At 38.2% G+C, this 19,981-nt stretch overlaps 1 protein-coding gene across 5 annotated transcripts in view; it reads right to left on the bottom strand.

Moving 5' to 3' along the window:
* The window catches only part of CNTLN (centlein), a 215,480-nt gene extending 212,193 nt beyond the window's left edge, over positions 1-3,287 (bottom strand). For 3 of the 5 annotated variants that reach the window (XM_021379766.1, XM_021379767.1, XM_021379769.1), the window contains exons 1-2: positions 2,882-3,287; positions 2,633-2,809 (exon numbers count right to left, since the gene is read on the bottom strand). In XM_021379766.1, the coding sequence (XP_021235441.1) occupies positions 2,633-2,809; positions 2,882-3,160 (456 nt within the window). In that variant the 5' untranslated portion in view covers positions 3,161-3,287. The remainder of the gene's footprint in view (positions 1-2,632; positions 2,810-2,881) is intronic. The other 2 variants (XM_021379768.1, XM_021379770.1) reach the window with 1 other exon arrangement.

Genomic DNA, 19,981 nt, shown 5'->3' with positions numbered 1-19,981 from the left:
GTTGCAGAAAAAAAGACAGTAGCCAAAAGCAAGCAGATCACCCCAACGGCAACATCTACTTACTTCCATGAAAACTACAACTGATAAAAAGAGCACACTAACACTACTTGACAGTGCAAATTTGCAGCAGTAGAATACTTTCAATGCAGTCACCACCATTAGCTATGTATTTTCAGCAGTGATAAACAAGAGCCTGCATGCCACAGTCATAAATGTCCACATCAGCAGAGGTGACCCATCGTTTCACAGCTGCTGTGATAGCATCAGTGCTAGAAAGATATTGCCCATGCAGACTGTCTTTCATTGGTCTGAACAGATGGAAGTCAGAAGGCACCAAATCCACTTTATGGTAGAGGTGGTAGGAAAGTCCAGCTAAGTCACGGTCTTCAGACTGATATGAGGCCTGGCATTATCATGCTGCAAGAGAAACTTTGTCTTCTCCGGCCTGACCATGGAAGTTTGAGCCTTCAGCTCAGACAGGGTCACAATGTAGCAGTCAGAGTTGATGGTTTGTCCAGGTTCTAAGAAATGCAGAAGGATCACCCCTTTCCTACCCCAAAAGACATTGTACATTGCTTTACCCACCCTGGGCTGCGTCTTGAACTTCAATGGGGAATTCATATGTAACCACTCCATGGACTGCCGTTTTTACACCAGCTTATAGTGGTGACAGCACATCTCATCACTGGCAATGATACAATCTGGGCCATAGCCACTTTCAGCTTTGTACTGGTTCAGTACATTAAAAAGAAAATTCTGGCTGCTCATTTCAAGATAATTGGAATAGGTTCATCAATGAAAGAACAAATGCACACAATTGCATGTAAAACGCACATGAACAAATCTAAAGGGGAAAAATCAGACACTTAACTAGAAGTTTCTATTACTTACAGGGCACTTCAAAAATATCTTATACAACTACATTCCAGAAGTAATGCCTCCTATTTATTTGCATGGAAACTACAAGAGGTACCAGGAGTACAATAGCACCACTTGATACAGCAAATTCCCATCACATAGTTTTACACTGCAGTCATCACCATCAGCTGATTCACGCAGATGGGCTGACCAAGATATTCTTCATTTCACGGTGTGACAGCTGCGCACGGCCATTCAGAAAATCAACTGTCTCAGGTCACTGCTGCCACTGATGAAACACACCGCCCACAAATGTCAATAGGTGCAATTCTTTCCACATGGAGGAATTCAATTCCACACCTTCACTTCAGATGCACTTCTACATCAGATATCATTTTGTCAGACACAATCTGCCATCTGTTGCATAATAACAACATGTAGTAGAACATTGATGAGAAGGTTCAACTTCTAACTGCCATACCACCAGTATCTGGCCTCCGACGTCGTTGGGCAACATAATAAAATAGGAAGCATTACTTTTGGAGCCGCCCTCGAATAATGTAGGTTCAGTTAGCAAATGTGCAGAGGGTCTTTGATCTGCTTCCACCAAACTTCATCTGATATTGCAGATTTTCATATTTAGAAAAGGAAACAGAATTATCATTAAAAAAGAGGATACTAAACATCTCCTGCAAGACACTGAGACACCTCCAAGTCATTGGCTGTTTTGAATTTCTAAATGGGATTTTCGCTGACAACTCCCTCTCCCCTTTGTCCTCCAGCAGACAAGCTTCTTCAAGACTTGGTTCTACCTGTAACACAAGTTCAGCACCAGTTGCCAGGTCTACCAACGCTGCTTGGAGCAACAGCAACCAATTCCAGAGTGGATGCTATTTTCTGTTCATAGATATGACTACATATGCCCTGGACCTCACAGGCTTCACCTGAGCATGCTGCATAGTAAAACACTGGTTGGGCTACCATGGAACAAGAGAGATAGCAAGGCAAGTATCAGATATCACCTTTCCCTATTCCTTTTTTGCCAGGCTTTATGCAGTTCTCTAGCACAGGAGACTGCCACGACAAGACCTTCTACTACAATCATTTGCGTATTTTCATGAAATGTATGAAGTGGCAAGTACAAGCAATGAATAACCAACTGGTAAAATGATGAGAGGATATCCATTAAGGATGACAGTAAGGAATATGGTATAGATGGGACGTTTCCAAGGACAACCACTATTATCAACAACACCCCCTTCAAGGATGGGCTTGGGTGCACTTAACTGCACTGCAAGGTGGGGGGAGATTAAACGACCTCTGAAGGATCCCTCAAGACCTACATTTCTGCAGTCCCCTCTTGTTTGTTCATTTTTTCCAGACTTACGTACCACAGCTCACTTTGGTATCCTCACCACTACACGTTGTGCAAATATGTGAGTTTCTCGAAGGCAGAGAAGTAAAGAGAGACAGAACACAGACAGCAGCTCGAGGGCAGAACACTTGCTTTGGAGCAACAGTACGAGTGCAGGGGCCGGATCTGCTGTGGGCGCGAGGCTGCCAGGCCCCAACACCATTACCCGGGTGTCCCCCAGCCCTGCCCGACAGCTGTGCCCCGCAGGATGCCCGCGACGTGCTGGAGCTGCTCCCCCGGCTCTCCCCACGCGCCCGAACCCGCGGCCCAGGGGCACCCGGCGCATCGGCAGGCCCCGGCCACGCCGCTCCAGCCGCCCCTGACCGCCACGCCCCGGGGGGCGGCCCCGAACTCTGGTACCTGGCAGCGGCTCAGCTCCTCCGCCAGGCTCCGCAGCTCTTCCTCCAGCACAGCCACCCGCCATGCGGCCCCCTCCGAGCGCCCCGCTGCCATCGCCGGCGTCGTGGCGACAGCCTCTCGCCGGAGCAGACGGGTCCCACGGCGGCAGGAAGGGATGCGGAGAGCGCCTGCCCACTCCTGAGGGAAAGAAGAGAGAAGCGGTGCCGCGAACCGCACAAACGAAAACTTTCCCCCTTCAGCTCCACTTACCACGCGCACGAGCGCCGGAAACCACGGGGAAGGACGCGGTGCAATGACGTCAGCCCAACCGCCACCCCGACAAAGCGCAGGGGCGCGAGGGCAGGTTTGAATTTGCCCGCCCGAGCGGCGGGGCCGCGCATGCGCCTTACTTGCGCCTTCCCGGGCATGGGAGGTGAGCCCTGTTCTGCGTCCCCGTGCAGAGACGGATGCTGCTCCGCACAGGTGCAGCGTTTTGCCTTGGAGTCCCCTGTCCTCCCTGGGCCACAGGAACACCCAGACTTGTCTCATCTAACAAGTCTAGTCAGATGTTTTGCTTGCTTTCGGTTGGCTTTAAGACCCTACAACTGGAAATTAAGGAAGTCCTGGAAGAGCTATTGGGTCTTCTGAAATATTTGACTGTGTGCATCTACATAAATGTAGGGGATTTAAGAACAGGGTATGCAGACCGTGTGGTTTTCAGATAAAGTATTAAATGGTGTTGCCAAAGCAAATCTTGCAATATTTTCTGAAGCCTGCATAGGAATCAACAGACTCAAAAAAACCTAGAATTTTTCCCAAACACATGAGGAAGGAGGTCTAAACATAAGGTCAGTATGTTTTTGAGCCTTGAAATAAGCACTGACTCAACTGCATTTCAGCAATGTCACCACTTTGCTGTAGGACTGTATTTTCACACCTAAGAAGCATGCTTTCTTTCCCCATCTGTCATCATTTCTGTACAGATATTGGAAAAGTTGTCCCAAATGTACCATTGTGGCCAAAACTGAAATTCTTCCCAAGAGTACATGCAGACAAGTGAAGGAGGTTTATACATCATGTAAGCTATACATTAAAATGTCCAGTCCTTCCTCCCATGGCCCTGACAAAAGAATCCAGTGTCCTTGGTGACAGCTTTGCTTGTAAAAGTTGGGTTTTGAAGCATGTTGAGCTCTTAAGTCTCTTCTTAGAAGGTTAAAAAGTAACTATTCAAAATATCTATTTTACATAATTAATTGTATATAAAATTATCATGACTCTATGTAAAAGTGTATTAAAGTATCATATGCTTAATAGTCAGTGTAAATGTAAAGGTGAGAGACAATATTATATGTATGCTTCTGTAGGTAGATGTTGCATTCAGCGATTACCTGATCAATGCGATGTCTCTATAATTTTTTATTTTTCTTTTTTATTGTTGTTCATTGTTCTTTGTAGATTGTATAACCTCAACATGTTTGTGTTCTTACACCTTTATTTATCTTTGTACATTAATTCATGTTCATTTAACCATAATGACCATGTTGCCTAAATTTTAATGTGCTGTTTTTACTTTTTGCTTTGTTTTGAGGAGTTTAAAATTCATTTTTTTTCCATTAAGTTATCCAGTCACCATTTAATATGTAGTCTATGTAGTCACTGTTTTTTCCGCATCCCTGCCTTTTAATAACCTTTTTTTTAAAAAAAAAAAAAAAGCACCACCCTATCATGTTTTCCTGATATTTGTATCATTGTTCCCTTGACCGTATGTTCCCTATTACTCATGCGCAACAAGAAGCCAACCTTACTTACAAAAAAATATACTTGGGTTAGCTGCTAAACAAGTATAATAACTAAGTAGGATTTTAAAACATTTTCCAAGTACAAGGTCATTCATAGGTTACTGAAAAGATTCAAGCATTACAGCTTAACACAGCACTAAACAAAACGCCACAATTCATGTAGCTCTATAATTTTAAGCAGAAGTTTGTGCATATTCCATTAGTGTAAACACAACATATTACAACATTAAGTACACAACCAACAGTTTTCCGTAGCCAGATACTAATTTTGTAGACAAAGTATATTTTTTGTATACAGTTAAATCATCTTCAGATTTCTCTGTCATTTCCTAAGCTTGGCTCTCTATAAAGTTTCAAGCTATTAACCTGAAGATCTTTCAAGATAATTCTTAGAATATTTTGTTTAAAGACCTTAGTATGTGCAGTTGACAAGCTTGGATGAATAGGGAGACCTTGCCTTATCTTGGAGCATTTTGTACATCTCATTTCTCCTAAATCTTACTGTTCTGGAACACCTGCAATTACAGCTATCAGATACATGACAATGTTAGGCAAAATTCTTCCAAGCCTAAGTGCTTCCCTTTGGATTGCATTTTTTTCTATTGAAGAAATCATTTAGTTTGAAGAGGCTCAGCACATCAAATTTTCCTTGTACATGACTGTTAAGTAAAAGTGCAATTTCTAGTGGCTTTCCCACTTGCAGAAGGTCCATTAATAAATATAGTTGTACTACATGATCTAAATCCAGTAGGTATGGCTTTGTCACTTAAAGAGTCTGTGAAAGTTATACAAAGAAAAGTGTTCCCCTAGTTGTTTTTGTTACAGGAAAGAATTTGGTATGGTGTTTTTGTTTGTTTTGCAGATGGGAATTCCATGTCTTTCTTTGAAGTATGTTCATATAATAAATATGTTGCAATTACTCCTGATCACTTAATTTCTTTTTTTTCTATTTGCCAGTTTGCATTCTTTACCTGAACATAAAGTAAAACATTATCTATGTTTTATTGGCAACCTCTAGTACTGCATTATTAGAATTCAAGAAATCTAAGCACATAACAGAGCATTCATGTCTTGTTTTAAACAAAAGGTGCCTGTTCTGATTTTAATTAGAAGTATTAACATTTTCTACTGCTGAATTTTCATATCTCCTAATAGACCATTGTAATTCATCACCAGTTTGACAGTAAAAAGCATCATCGAAGAGGTCCTCTCTGGAAACTGATTTTCAACTGCATTAAGCAAGAGAAGCCAAAGTTGCTGAAAATATTTCTAATAGTTTTTGGCAATATCTTCAATATTTTAGTAATTTATGTTTCTAAGGAACGTTTTACGGCATTGGAAATATGTCAGGCTCAAAAAGTGGGCCCACAAGAACCTAATGAACAAGACCGAGTGCAGGGTGTTGCACCAGGGTCAGGGGAATGCCAGATATGTGTACAGACTGGGAGAAGAACTCCTTGAGAGCAGCCCTGCGGAGAAGGATTTGGGGTCCTGGTGGACAAAAAGCTGGACATGAGCCAGCAGTGTGCGCTGGCAGCCCGGAAGACTGACAGTATCCTGAGCTGCATGAGAAGAGGGGTTGCCAGCAGAGAGAGGGAGTTGATTGCCCCCCCTTTAGTCTGCCCTTGTAAGGACACATCTGGAGTATTGTATCCAGGCCTGGGGCCCCCAGCATAGGAAGAATGTGGAACTGTTGGAGCAGGTCCAGAGGATGGCCACTAAGATGATCAAAGGGCTGGAACACCTCTCCTTCTCCTATGAAGAAAAGTTGAGGGAGTTGGGCTTGCTTAGCTTGGAGAAGATAAGGGTCTGGGAAGACCTCATTGTACTTGAAGGGAGCTTGTAAGAAGGAAGGAGAGTGACTTTTTACACAGTCTAATGGTAACAGGACAAGGGAGAATTGCTTTATAGTAAGTGAGGAAATTTAGATTAGATGTTAGGAAAAACTTCTTTACTCAGAGAGTGGTGAGGTGTTGGACCAGGTTGCCCATAGAACTACGTATGCCTCCCTAATATATTTATATCAAAATAATATGGCTTCTTGGGAAAGTTTGCTTTGATTTACTGCATACTTTGCTACACTGTGCCTTGAGTATAAGCTCAGCAAATGAACTCCAGAGAGTTAGAGAGTTTACGTTCTACAGGGTTACCAATTCGTATTGCCCAAGGACTGTCTAGCACGGCATCAGAAGGCAGTTCTCCACTTAGCTTTGCAACCAGAAAAGTTGCAGTTTTACATTGTCCTTTAAATTAGGTCCTAGACTGTGGCACTGCATTCTTCAAGGCATCGAACAACACAGAACTTTAACTTGTGTTGGGGCATGTCATTGGAGCAAAGCAGTGAGGAGGCAGTTCACAGCGTCCTGGATGTAGGGATGAAATGTGCCCCACCCCATAGTACCTGCCAGCTACCAGAGGCCTAGCGGGAGGGACTGACAGCTGGAGGTAATTAAGAGGAGGAAGCAGATCTCAGAGTTTGGCTGCCCTGGCAGAGGGAGATTGAGTTTATGTTGCAATAAGATGAGGAGGTGGGTTTAGCAGAGTCTTGGGAGTTGATTGTCTCACTGTTAATGTGACTCTTAAGAAAATCAAGTGTGAGGAATGAATGGAGTTTTGACCTTGTTATGTGGTGTCGTAGACTAACTGGGAGAGTCACCTGGTTATGGAAGGGTTGCATGGAAAATGGAAAGCTGAGTTCCATCACCCTGACGGAGGGCGTGAAGAGTACATGGCCACCCAGGCTCAAAGAGCGAGACATGATACCCTTCATAACCCAAGGAGTGGTTGCTGGAAGGGACAACATTGTCCATGACCACCCATGTGGAGTGTATACAGGACATGGATGAGACTCTCCCTAGCCCTTGGGACAGCAGCTGGGAACATACACCTACACTTCCTCACTCTTACCAGCCCATTGCTTTCATGCACATAAGCTGCAGGCTTATGAAAGAGCCTCATAGTTGACCTCTTTTGAATGTTAAAGATCAGTTTTGCAACAGTTTGTCACTTTCAGTGTTGTACTCTGGTGAGCAGTGCACTGGAAGGTACTAATTTTCCAGCCATGGACAGATTAAAAGAATATTTACTAGAATCAAGTAATTAGATAAGAATTCTTAAATAAGAATTTTAGCTTTGATTTTGAAATTGTTGCATTTTAAATTTCTACACTTTTAAAATAACGGAATCTCGAACAGAAGTTTTAATGTGAAGATCTGAGGCAAGCTGCTAAGTTCATTTAATTATAGACTACCTCCTTTTGAATAGTGAAGAGGCTTAGTTGTAATCAGGTTAAGTCATTTACCCAAGAGTGAGCAGCAGTAGCTTTGATAAAGCTACATTTATAAAATAGAACGTAAATCAGTACCCAGCAATGTTTTTGCTCAGAAGAGAGCCAAGGCATATGATTTTCAGATCTTTGTTTAACAATTCATACCATCTTTAAAAAAAAAATGACCCTAAGAAAACAAAAACAGATTGGAACAAAATGTGAGCAGTGTCAGTTTTGTTAAAAAACACTTGCAGAAATTAAAACACTTCCTTTAGTTTTATCGATCTACTTATATTACTGTTATTTGCCAGGTACTAGCGTTTTAAGAAAAGATATTTGCTTCCACTCTCAGATAAGGTTTTTTGGACATCTCAGTATCAGATCTTTTTCTTTTTGGCTCTGTTATCTTGCTGGATTTCTCTGCTTTGAATTTTAAGCAGAATGTATTTGTGTTTGTCTCAGTTGACCAAAAGATTTAAGTAACTGTTATTTACTATCATGTAAATTGACAATTCAGAAACTACTTCAGATGAACAGGCAAGATATTATTTTTATTTTCTGTGTGCACTGTAGTAGTAGCTCAGAGTTACTGGGAGGCCACTTTGTGCTGCAGTATTTCAGCTGCTAACGCTGTTCCCAAACTCAGTGTTTGCTATAAATTCCCAGCCCAAGGGAGTACCAAATAGATACTGCACATTGCATTCTAGGGTGGTACTGCAGAGTCAGCCCAGCATGAACTCTTCTTCCAGCCTGAGCTCCATCATCACAGTGGGACTCAACTGATTCAGTCCAGTGAGATAGGGCTTGTGTACTTTGGCAGCCATGCAAAGTTAAAACTTTCAACTTTTCTTTCCTACTGTGGTGAGACTCTGTGCCTGTTGATTTAAGTTTTTAGACACTTTTTACTGAACAGAACTTCCTTTAACGACAGAAAACATTTGAGAATAAATACTACATAAGTACCTGTATTTATAGATAAAAAGAAGTATTATAAATACAGTGCAGATCACAAGTAAAATTCTCTGGAATAAATTCAGAATCAAAAGATATTCACACAGAAATAAACAATTTTTAATACTTAATTTCTATAAATGTGTTTGAATGTTTCTGTAGATTTCTTCCAGCAGGGGCACAAGATAAGAATTTATTTAAATGTACAAAATAAGTTTAATTAAGTTCTGAAATCAGACAGCAGATGTTCAGAACAGAGGTTTTCATGCTTATTCACAAGTGGAATGGACAGACATTGGTCAGATCATATTCAGTTTCACAAAAGGAAATAAGAATAGAATTCTTTCTACAGTTTATTTTTAATTCTGTTATAAAGGTAAATAAATAGTGTTCTATTAGAGTGCTTTGCCAAAAATTCTTACATTCCATTAGTTTTTTTTTTCATAAAATGAAATTTAATTATTGCCAGCTCAACCAATTATATTGCAAGCTCAGTGTTATTATTTTCCTTAGTACTCTTTTGATTACATAAGAATTTCTGAGTTTTCTTTTGCTTTTAGCACATCTATCGCTCACAGCTGTATAGAAATGTGATCTGTGTGTGATCTAAGATCTGAAAAAAATCTGTGTGTTTTGAGCTCTTAGTATAGATAACACTAGATATCTCTTGCAAACAACAGAAAAATGCAAAAAGGTAATTTTGTTTCACTGTCCAATCAGTTGTAGAAAGATGCCAACGAAAATTAGAGGAAATCATAAAGAACCGATATTTTTTCCTTCATTAATTGTTGTTAGAACTCTTAAACCATATGATATACTGAAGCTATGAAAAATAAAAGGAAATGTGTTGCTGAGACAGCAGTTATATTAGATCCTGAGTGGAGCTGCCCTATCTTTACTCTGGGAATGAGACACAGGTATAAGAGCAAACAGACTATATGTATAATATCGTCTTGCAAACTAACTCTGTTTTTCTTTATTCGTAGTTAAGGTTTTGTATTTTTAGTGTCAGGTTGTCATCTGTATCCTCTGACTAATCCTGCATCCTGACCACACAGATCCTGACTACATATTGTGTTTTAGAAGTATGCTCAGTGTGATCCTTGAGTTTCTCTTGTCTTCTGCATGTGCTTTCTGGCAGTATTTCATAATCCAGAAAATACCTGGCTACATTCAGTCCTTTATCTTCACTACGAAGTCATTTCTCAGAATCCAAGGCACCAAAGAACAGAATTTATTTAAATGTTTGTGTTTCGACAAACAGTTTCAGGATAATCTGGCAGCAGCAGTTTAAAAAATAAGCTTGACAAATTATACATGGGAATATGAGCTTTTATATGAGCAGAGAACAAGCAACTGAAGATGATATCTTCTTAAAATGTAGCATTATTTGCTAAATGAGGACAGTTTCATACTCTCTAGAAATATGCAAGAATATGAATTAGACTCTGTGAATTTCTGATATCTTATGTGTATAATTCTGTTTAGTTCTAATAGATACAGGGAATCGTCATCTGGCATATCTGAAGAACCTGTCAAACTTAGTGCTAGCTTTATTATTTTCTGTATTTTGCATATATTGTGGCAATCCTGCCAAATACCTTGATTTCTTAATTTGGGAAGTTTGGTGCTAATGCCTCAGCTATGCCTTGCTCAGACACCATTTTGAACATTTTTGTTGGCACTAGTAAGACAAAATCTGCCATGTCAAAATAACCCACTTCTTGCTGAAACCTCTTGGTATCAGAATAGATGGAGAAAATGTAACCTAACATATGAGGGTCAGTCAGCCTGCTACAAATACTTAACACAGCACTTCTTAGGGGGTATTTCTGACCTCATGCTTCACAAAAAAAAAACAAAACAAAACAAAAAAAAACTTCTATTATTTGGTACCAAGGTCACCGTTGTGCTCCCCTGACTGACATTAGCAAGCAAATATTTCTCTTTCATTGTCCTTTTTCACTATTGTACAGTGAGAGGCTTGACCTTTATTTTTGGAAATATTTTACCAAATATTAAATGCTTACATTTAATAATCTGTGAAGTAGTAGGAGAAATTAGAAGGCCTATGTTTGAACCAGTCATCTAGTCACGATGAAGGGACACAATATAACAATGCTTCAATGCTTGGAGGATGCCAGTGGGAGAAAGAAAGTTTGAAGGTCAATTGTTATTCAAGGAAGTTTCACTCAAAGCCAATAGTTTATCCCAGTAGCTAAAAAAACCTATGTGAAGACAGGTTTTCTGCCCTTAAATGGGGTTCTTATTTTATTTAACATAAAAAATAAATCACTATGAGAGTTCCAAAAGGTATGCTATGCCTGGATACAGAAGAAGATCTAGTACTGTGGTATCCCAGACTAACTCAAAAACTGGCATCCCATCTTGTCCAGTTATTGAGTTATTTTTCTTTCCATCACTTTAATGAGCTTCTTCTCCCACTGAATAATACCTTTGTATAAATGCTGTTTTAATGTTTATTCAGGTGAAAATTCAATTTGTACAGATTATGTGTGGTAATATACAGAGGAATGCTGCTTATTGAAGTACTGTTAGTTATTTCTATTGTATTCCAGTAGCCAAAGAAATAAAAAGCAATGTATTTCATTGTTACATTCACATGAAAATTCATGTAAATATTCTACCCCTGAATCACTTAACAAATGGAAATTCTGAATCTACGCATCCTCATCAGCATTCAGTGCAGATAAAAAAATTGCAAGAATTTAACAGAATATTCATTATTGCATTGATGATTAAATAGTTGTATTTGTATAAGTAGTATCAGTTGCATAAATACAGTGTACATTTTTCTGATCTTGGACTCATATCTAGTCAATATTTAGTATGATTTGCAGCACTACATAACAGCACATCCACTACTTTCATACTGGTTTTCTTTATGTGGCTAACAATACTTCAGCTGTTTCAGTTCCTTGGTACAGTTTAATTTTATTTTGAAATGTGTCAATTCCCATATTAGCCCTGCCCTTGATACCTCTTCTGTTCATCAGTCCATTTCACTCTAAGCAAAGGAAACTCATTAGTCTCTATTTACTTCTAAAATCTCTTGGAAGTAATTATTTATTGTTTTTATGTTAAAGAGATCTGTAGCCAAGCCTGATGGGACATTAAATCTCAACAGAAAAGTCACACCATTCTTTATTTCCTTCCTTCTGGCACATTGCAGCATATTCTTTGCAACCCCTATCTTCATTATTTTTACTTTCCTGCCTGAAAAGTGCTATTGTACAAATTAGAAACATGCTGTTTCTAATCTTGATTCTTCTTTATTACTTCCTTTTGCTCATTTTTTCGTCATGATCAGCAGTGCAAGTAACATGCCCTGCGTTTTTTTTTTCCTTTTAATGTCTCTTGACTTAGCGCTGTGGTTATGTTGCTAAGCGAACCATAGCTCTTCTGCACGAGTTGAGCCTCCATGCCCTCCTATTCAGCAGCATCCCCTTTCTTCTCCAGGACAAAGTTATTCACATCCCCAAATCTCTTTACTCGCAGTCTTAGGCAATCTTTCTATAGACTACGTATTACATATTCCAGGCTTTAGAGGGCACAAGCTGCTGAGCAAAGTCTTTCAGACAGAATAATTCTCGTATGTTTTATTTCAGGACTTGGCACATACCTAATGTAGACAAGGACTTCCCATGCATTAGCACTCACCCATCCCTTTTAAGGTATCATCTGTTTGCTGGCAATAGAACCATCCCTGCCTATTTCTTTTCACTCCATGACCCCTTTTCAGCCATCACGTGGAGAAATGGCGCTGCTTTTCTTCCCAGGTGTCTCTCTGTGAGTTTCACAGAGACCTAAGACAAACACAGAGAGCTGAGCATCCTCTGCTCAATGCAACAGTGAAGTGGATGCTATCTTTTTGGAGGAAGGGGAAAACAGGAGAAGACCCATCCTCTTCAAAGAAATTATCCAACAAAGACTGTGAAACTCTTGCCTTTACTACTAGCATCCTGGCCAGTTTTCTAATTTTTTTTTTTTTTAACATGATACTACAATGATAATGACCTGGGTAATAGCAGACTATGATGCTGATACCATTCTCAGAATTGAATTTTCCTTTAAATCCAGATGGCAGAATGATGGCTGAATGCATTTTTAAGCCAATTCATGCTGGCTAGGTGCCGAAGCTGAAGGCTCATGCAAAGTCCCAACACAAAAGCTAGATATGATACGCACTTGGACCAGGCTCTGAACAACCTGATCTAGCTGTAGATGTCCCTCCCTGTTCAATGCAGAGTTGGACTAGATGACCTTTAAAGGTCCCTTCCAGCTCAAATGATTTTGTTTCCGTAATTGTATACACGTGGCTAACAGGGATTGCCTTAGCATATTTGTAAAGTTGGCTGCCATTATTCAGTAAACATAAAATCAAAAATTTGGGGTACTCCTTGTATAAAATGAAATGTTTACAAAAATGAGCCAGTGGCTGCCAGTATGGAGTAGTCAAGCTCATAAAATCAGAAGAGATCAAAAAGGGGTAATGACAAGCTGTCCTCTGTTTTTTTGTGAAGTCTTATTTTTTGCTGTCTTCAGTTATTCTGAATATCAATTTGAAGCGTGTTCCAAAGTGGCTCTTCTCTACAAATCAACAGCATTGGAAAAAGTCGTATTTCCTTGATCCTTTCATTGATTGGCAAGAAAAAGTGTAAATGCTCTCAACAAACAGCTTTTGTTCCTTTACATTTTAAAATATCCTATGGTTCTCTTTGATACAACAAAGTCTGTGCACAAATCTAAGGGCTTCACTGCTATCACCACTGTCCAGTATGTTAAGAAATTACTACCATTATGACTTTTGAGGGGCCTAAGTATAGCATTTGTCTGCATAGCTCTGTATGTGCACAGCAAATCCGATGTGCCAAATGTAAACCCATCCGTGCTACGTTGCATTCAAAGTAGGGCAAACATTACATGCACTGTAAAGTTGATCTAAATATGCTTGTATGACCTGAACATTAAATGTGCAGAACTATTAAGCACAAAAGCCACACAGTGAATCAGTATTCTTCAAACTGGTATCCCAGCATATACAGACAGCACTGATAGTCATCGTAGTGTAGCATAAATTGATAAGTTGCTTTGCACTATTCAATGTAAGAGAATTTTTCTTCCTGCTCAACTATGAAAATCAAAAGTAGTAAATTTTACTCAATTATTTAATCACTATTATCAGGAAATCTAAAATTTTCACAGAAATACGAACGCATTTTTTCTTGTAAGGATATAAACCAAAATTATAAAAGACAACAGAACAGCCACCTAGTATTAAGAAATATAGAGATATAGCAACTTAGCAGATGTAAGATCTCAGTTTACTTAGGATGATTTTATACAGCTTTCCAAATTCTACGAAAATCAAGAGAAACAAAAAAACACTGGACATTCCAAATGGAAAGCCTGAAAACAACATGCTCTTTAAAAGCTCCTCATTAGTTAAATCTTTGGCTGCTCTTTCATAAATTTCTGTAACACTGATGCCACCAAAGCTGGCTCATTGTTAGCCAATATACTTAAAGGTAGCTCATGGTACACTTTCAGCTACTAATAGATTATTTTTGTTATTAGCTGATTTCACAAATATTTTGATTTCTAGAAACTGAAAAGCAGCCAAAATAACGAGCCCCTTATAAGAAAACAAGAGTTTAATAATGACGTTAAGGTTCTTGTAACGATATTTCTGCATAATTCATGACTTACTGTGCAGTCCCTAAAACAAGCTGTATTTGTCAATAGCAGTTAGCCTCTAAAGCTAATTTGAGACAGATAATTAAAATAATCTAATGAGACAGACGTATGTGAACCATCTGTAAACTAACAAAGCATTCAGTTATGTTGAATGGCTCTACCCTGCAATATACAACAAATCCTGAAATTTTATTCTGTAAGACAAAAAATAATTAGCCAAAATGCAGATTTGACTTACAAATTTGGAAGAATATGTGTCTAAAACATAGTGCTAGTACAGTATTTGTATCAATAGAAGTAGCAATAGTAGTAACAGTAGGAGCAGTAGTAGTATTATTACCTCTTCGAAAATTGATGGGAAGAAATATATGTTTCTGTGCATGTTTAGCAAAAACACACACTGAAGACCACAGAAGACAGCTGAAGACAAAAAAGATTTGTTTACTTTTTGTTTCAGCTTTTTTTTGTTTTTTTCCCCCCAGGAATCCATTTAGCATTGTTTCTTTTCCCTGCAGTACTTCATGGGTCAGAAAACATTGGGAATATGAATGATCTTGAAATGACAAACACTCTCCAAATCAGCACTATTTTCGAATCAAAGGTTTGGTTTTTCCTTGGCCTTGTATTTTAAATAAGCATTCTAAGAAAGGATTTAGACATGATCACAATGAATATAAAATGCTGTAAAGTCAAAATTGTAGAATGTTGTGATCATTCTTAAAGCTGCAAATATCACCATGATACAAAAGGAGTAGAAAATTGTTCCCTAGACCTGAAAATACATAAATCTCTTGGGAAAATTAATTCTGTAGTTCTCAGAATGAAAAGTAACACTGATCAGAGCACGTCATTGTTGGATTTTTTTTTTAAATCAAAATGAATGTTTAATTGCTGGGTCAATGTTTTGTAGCCATTATGATACCAGTATTAAAATCTGCAGAAGGGAGAGGTCAGGAAAGAATTTTCCAGCTCTTCTAATTTTTGTGTAGTTTTAATGTTTCTCTTAGACACTTATTTTTCAGTCTTGGTCATGCAAATGACAGCATTTATGCTATCATATGCTTGTTTCAGAACTCAGTTATCTAAACAGATTAATTCACTGGAACATTATAGGATTAAAAAAGTAATTTGTACTTTTTTCTTTGTTTCTTCAGCTACAAATTGTTAAGATGACTAAAAAAACCACCATTTTCTATGTACGTACAGTAAGCAATCTCTACATTAAAAAAGTTAAAATCTCAAAGACTAAACTAGCTAAGTACGGAAAAGCAAGCCCCATTCGACTAGTATCTTGGATAATCATCTTAAAATAGCACATAGATTTTTCTCGTAGTGGGTTTCATTTTGTGTTTTTTTGACACAACTGCAGTTGCTGATACACATATGAATGGGTGTACTTAATGTTGTACTACATTCCCACATCAAAATAAGTCAATTGTGCCATTATCTAAAGCCTATGAAAGTGAATGAAAAGATTGCATGGCATTTAATGGATTTTTTAAATTGTGTCTTCTTTTGCTTTTTCCTTGTCCAAGCTACACAACTGAAGGTTCACCTTTTTTTCTCTCCCAAGAAAACAGCAGGAGACAGGCACATCCGCACTGCTGCCTAAGCGCTGCAATTACTCCAGTTCAGCCTTACTTTGTGTCTCAGTTTCAATTGGGATGGAATTGTTTTCTTCAGAGTGTCTGGTATGATGCTATGTTTTGGTTCTTGGAGAAGAACAATGTTGATAACACACTGATGTTTATAGCTAACACTGCTAAGAGTGTTGTACAGAGCCAAGGCCATTCTCAGTGAAGGGTCCAAGGAGCTGGGAGGGAACAGGATTAGGACAGCTGACTTCAACTGGCCAAAGGGATATTTAATACTGTATGACATCAAGAGCAAGGAGTTTTGAAGGGAGTGGGAGTTCATCTTGCTCTCTTCCTCTGCTCAGGGGCTATCTGAGCATTGGTTGGGGAGTGGTGAGCAATTGCTTGTGCATCAAGTGTTATATACATTCGTATATATATATAGTCACAACTATTTTCCTTTTCCTTTTCTCTATCTTAGTAAATTGTTCTATTTCAACCCATGAGTTCTACTTTTTTTTTTTAATTCTCTCCCCCATCCCATTGAGAAGGAGGGGAAGTGAGTGAACAACAGTGTGGTGCTCAGCCACCTGCCAGGTTAAACCACAACATTTTGACAACAGCAGTAGCTTGTATATGACAAAGAGCAGTTTTGTTTTTTCTTACCCAGATCACCAGAAGAATCTTATTAAGTGAACTATTTCTGGTTATACCTTTCTATTCACAGTGAAACAAAAAAATCTGCATTCCTCATGGGAATTTTGATGTTACTTTTCTGGTATTTAAGCAAACAGCAGGGGATTGGTTGAGACAGGATCTTACTGTAATATAGGAATTTCTAATATTGTTAATTTCTACCTTACTGTTTATTTGTTTGTTTTGTTTTTGTTTAATTAATTGGATACTATTTTAAGTTCCTACTGTGTATTGGCCTAGCCATGGGAATAAAATCTGTGTTTTTTTTCTCTTTTGCTCTGTATCAACTGGTAAAGAGAAACTGAAAAGAGCTGAACATTGCTTAGTAAAAGCCACACAGACAAAATCGCTGAGGTAAAGCAGCACTTAATTAAGAAGAGACTGAGGTATCCAAGCAGCGCTTAGAAAAATATGGAATATCTGATTACTGTATGGGAAAGAGTAACACCCTAGTGTTCCCAGACATCAATAACATAGTTGGTTCATTTTTCTCTTACATATATGATCTTCTGAATATGCAAAGCCAACTGCCTCTAGTTGCAATACGCTCAGAGATTAAAACTGAGCGTTCCTGTCCAGTTCATTGCACAACAGTGTGGAAACTAACCCTTCTTTGAGTTAAACTCATTAGCCACACAATCCTATCTCTACTCTAGCAAAAATCTTTTACCTAATCATACCTATCAATACTCAACACTACATAATATTTTTGGAATAACAAATCTCAGACTTCTACGGTTATGTTACCACTTCTGAAACTCTTTTTTGAGTTTCGATTATTCCAAAACTGAAAAGTCAGATAAAATCAAATATTCCAAGATAAACATCAGAGAGAATTAAAGTGATCAGAAAGGCAATTCCTGCTGATGTGCATTAGGACTGCCATACCATAAGAAAAATTAAATGAAAAACAAAAGCCTTGAATATTACAGATCAAACATGACATTCACATCACACCATATCTCCCTCAGTTCTATTGTAACTTCATGTTTTCAGCTGAACTGTGAGGAACTGAATTTTTCCTTCATTGTAAGAGGAATGATGTATTTTTTCTCCTCATAATACAACTCTGAACCAGCAGAAAGACACAGGTGGGACAAACTAATACTGCAAACAGAACTAAGAATTAGTAGAAAATAGAAACTGGAGAATCTAGAACATGGGTATCCAAACTTTTGGCTTGCATGAGACAAATAGTGTGAAGAGGAATTGTCCTGGGCCATATTTAAAATATATAATATTGTTAATGTATATAAGTAACAAAACTTCTTTACTTCTTTAGTATTTTTTATTAAAACATAAAAACAAGAAAGCAACCAAAATGTTAAACTTGTATGATATTTGACCTTATTTTTGTGAAACTAATCCATCACTGTCTGGTTTGGTGGAAGTGGCTGCAATTCTTACTAAGTTCCCAAGGTTCTCATCAGAGATTTCTTATCTAATTTTACCCTTCCTGTGTTTCATCCTTAAAAACAGTTGTTTGCAAATGTATATACTACCAAAAATTGATGATCCACATAAGGCATGACTGTGAAGCAAGGGGAAGACTTCTCCGGCAAGAGAGATCTTATAAAATTCTGGTAAAGAGACATGATCAGATTTTTGAGTTGAATATCTGATTGCAACTCTATACATTTTATTTGAAAATTTGCAGGTAATTTACTTATGGTGACTGAAAATGAAGTCATAAATTTACCAAAAAAATTATGATTTTTTTTCAGCAATCTTGAAACTTCTTTTCAAGTTCCATTATCAGAATGAAAAGTATGGCTGAATATTTTCCATGGTTCACAGGACTGTATTTAGTCAACATGTATCTTAATGCATGCAATTATTTGCCATAACTTGAGTTTGCCATAATTGAAGTTTCATTTTCAACACTGAAGAATACAACAGGTAAGTCAGTTTTCACCTTGAAGACACATTTAGTTCATTTAAATGAGCAGTAAAATCCACCAGAAAATCAGATCGCAAATTATTTTATACTTTTTGTGAGGTTTTTGAGACGTTGAATATTACAAAATCTGTCAGCATTAGACTGATATTCTGAATATTTATTTCACAGTGACTGTGTTAACTTATTAAATTATTTTACAAAATAACACAATCCCAAGTTCAATAATTAAAGAAGAAAACTTACATATCTGCTTAATAACCAAAACGGTGTGTTTTCACAGGCGCACGCACATGTGTAGGTAGGCTGAAATATTATTATTGGCTGTCACTGGGTTTCACTCACCAAGTGGCCCAAACACATGCAACATGTAACACACATGGATTTGATTCAGCTGATTGTGCGTGATGGGTGCGAGAGGCAGTGTGTTGTGCCCTCCGCTCCAGTGTTCCACTGTTGCCTACGTGGTCTGCACTTGAGCTACGCACTATCAACTAATGAAAAATATCACTAAAAATCACATTATAAAGTTTAATTATTTACTATCTCATGGGGCTGCATTACTAGCTGTCCACCGCCACATGCAGCCCATGGGCCGCTGCTTGGACATGCCTGATCTAGGGACAAAAATGGCTAGGTGAAGCCTGAAGAAGGGACAGAGCATAAAACTTGAACGAGAATGGGCCAATGAGAGTAACAAAAGCTACCTGAAATTGTATAAATGTCTCTTGTTTTGGATCTAATTATCTCACAAGGGAAACCTCTCCCTTACAGTATGAGAATTGTATTTTTGGAGCAACAAACTGTATCAATATTCTTTTATAGTTTTTTAAGTTTTTCTAAACCTGAGTAGGCTCTAACTTCACCAACACATTTTGTAAGCGTAGTAGTTCATTGTGGAGACTTTCTAGATTAAAGTATCCCCATTCCATCTACTTTGAACTCCAGAGTAGTGCTCAATACCTCATAAACCATTGCTTAAGCGATGTCTTTCCAACAGTTCCTCTTACAGTTCATGCCTTCAGGGTCATCTGATCAATAAAACAAGCAAATACTTTCAAAAACGCTTGAGAAAAACAATCATTCTGTACTTTAGAAAGCAGAATAGACATTCAGATCTAAGCAAAACAACAAATACTCATATTGCCAGCATTCATTTTCTCACCAGTCATGATACTTATGAGATTTATATCTGCAACTTTTCGCATCTCTTCTGCTGATCTGAAATCCAACATGTGTTCTCTTGGAAATACAGCTTTTTCTTGACTTCTTTAACTAAATTCCTTATGTCTCTTCTAACTTTTTTTTTCACTGTGTGTTTCTAGATATATGCACAAATTTATTAATAACTTTAATAAATGTTCAATATTTTTTATTTCTCCTTCTGGGAATCCCTAGTAATCCCATATACCTCTTACTGAGCTCGTAAAAAAGTTAAGTCAGGCTGGATTTCCCAGCTTCAGGCAC

Source organism: Numida meleagris, chromosome Z, assembly GCF_002078875.1.
Source record: "Numida meleagris isolate 19003 breed g44 Domestic line chromosome Z, NumMel1.0, whole genome shotgun sequence".
Taxonomy (NCBI): Eukaryota; Metazoa; Chordata; class Aves; order Galliformes; family Numididae; genus Numida; species Numida meleagris.
Note: the sequence above shows the minus strand (reverse complement) of the source record. Positions and strands in the feature narration are given on the sequence as shown.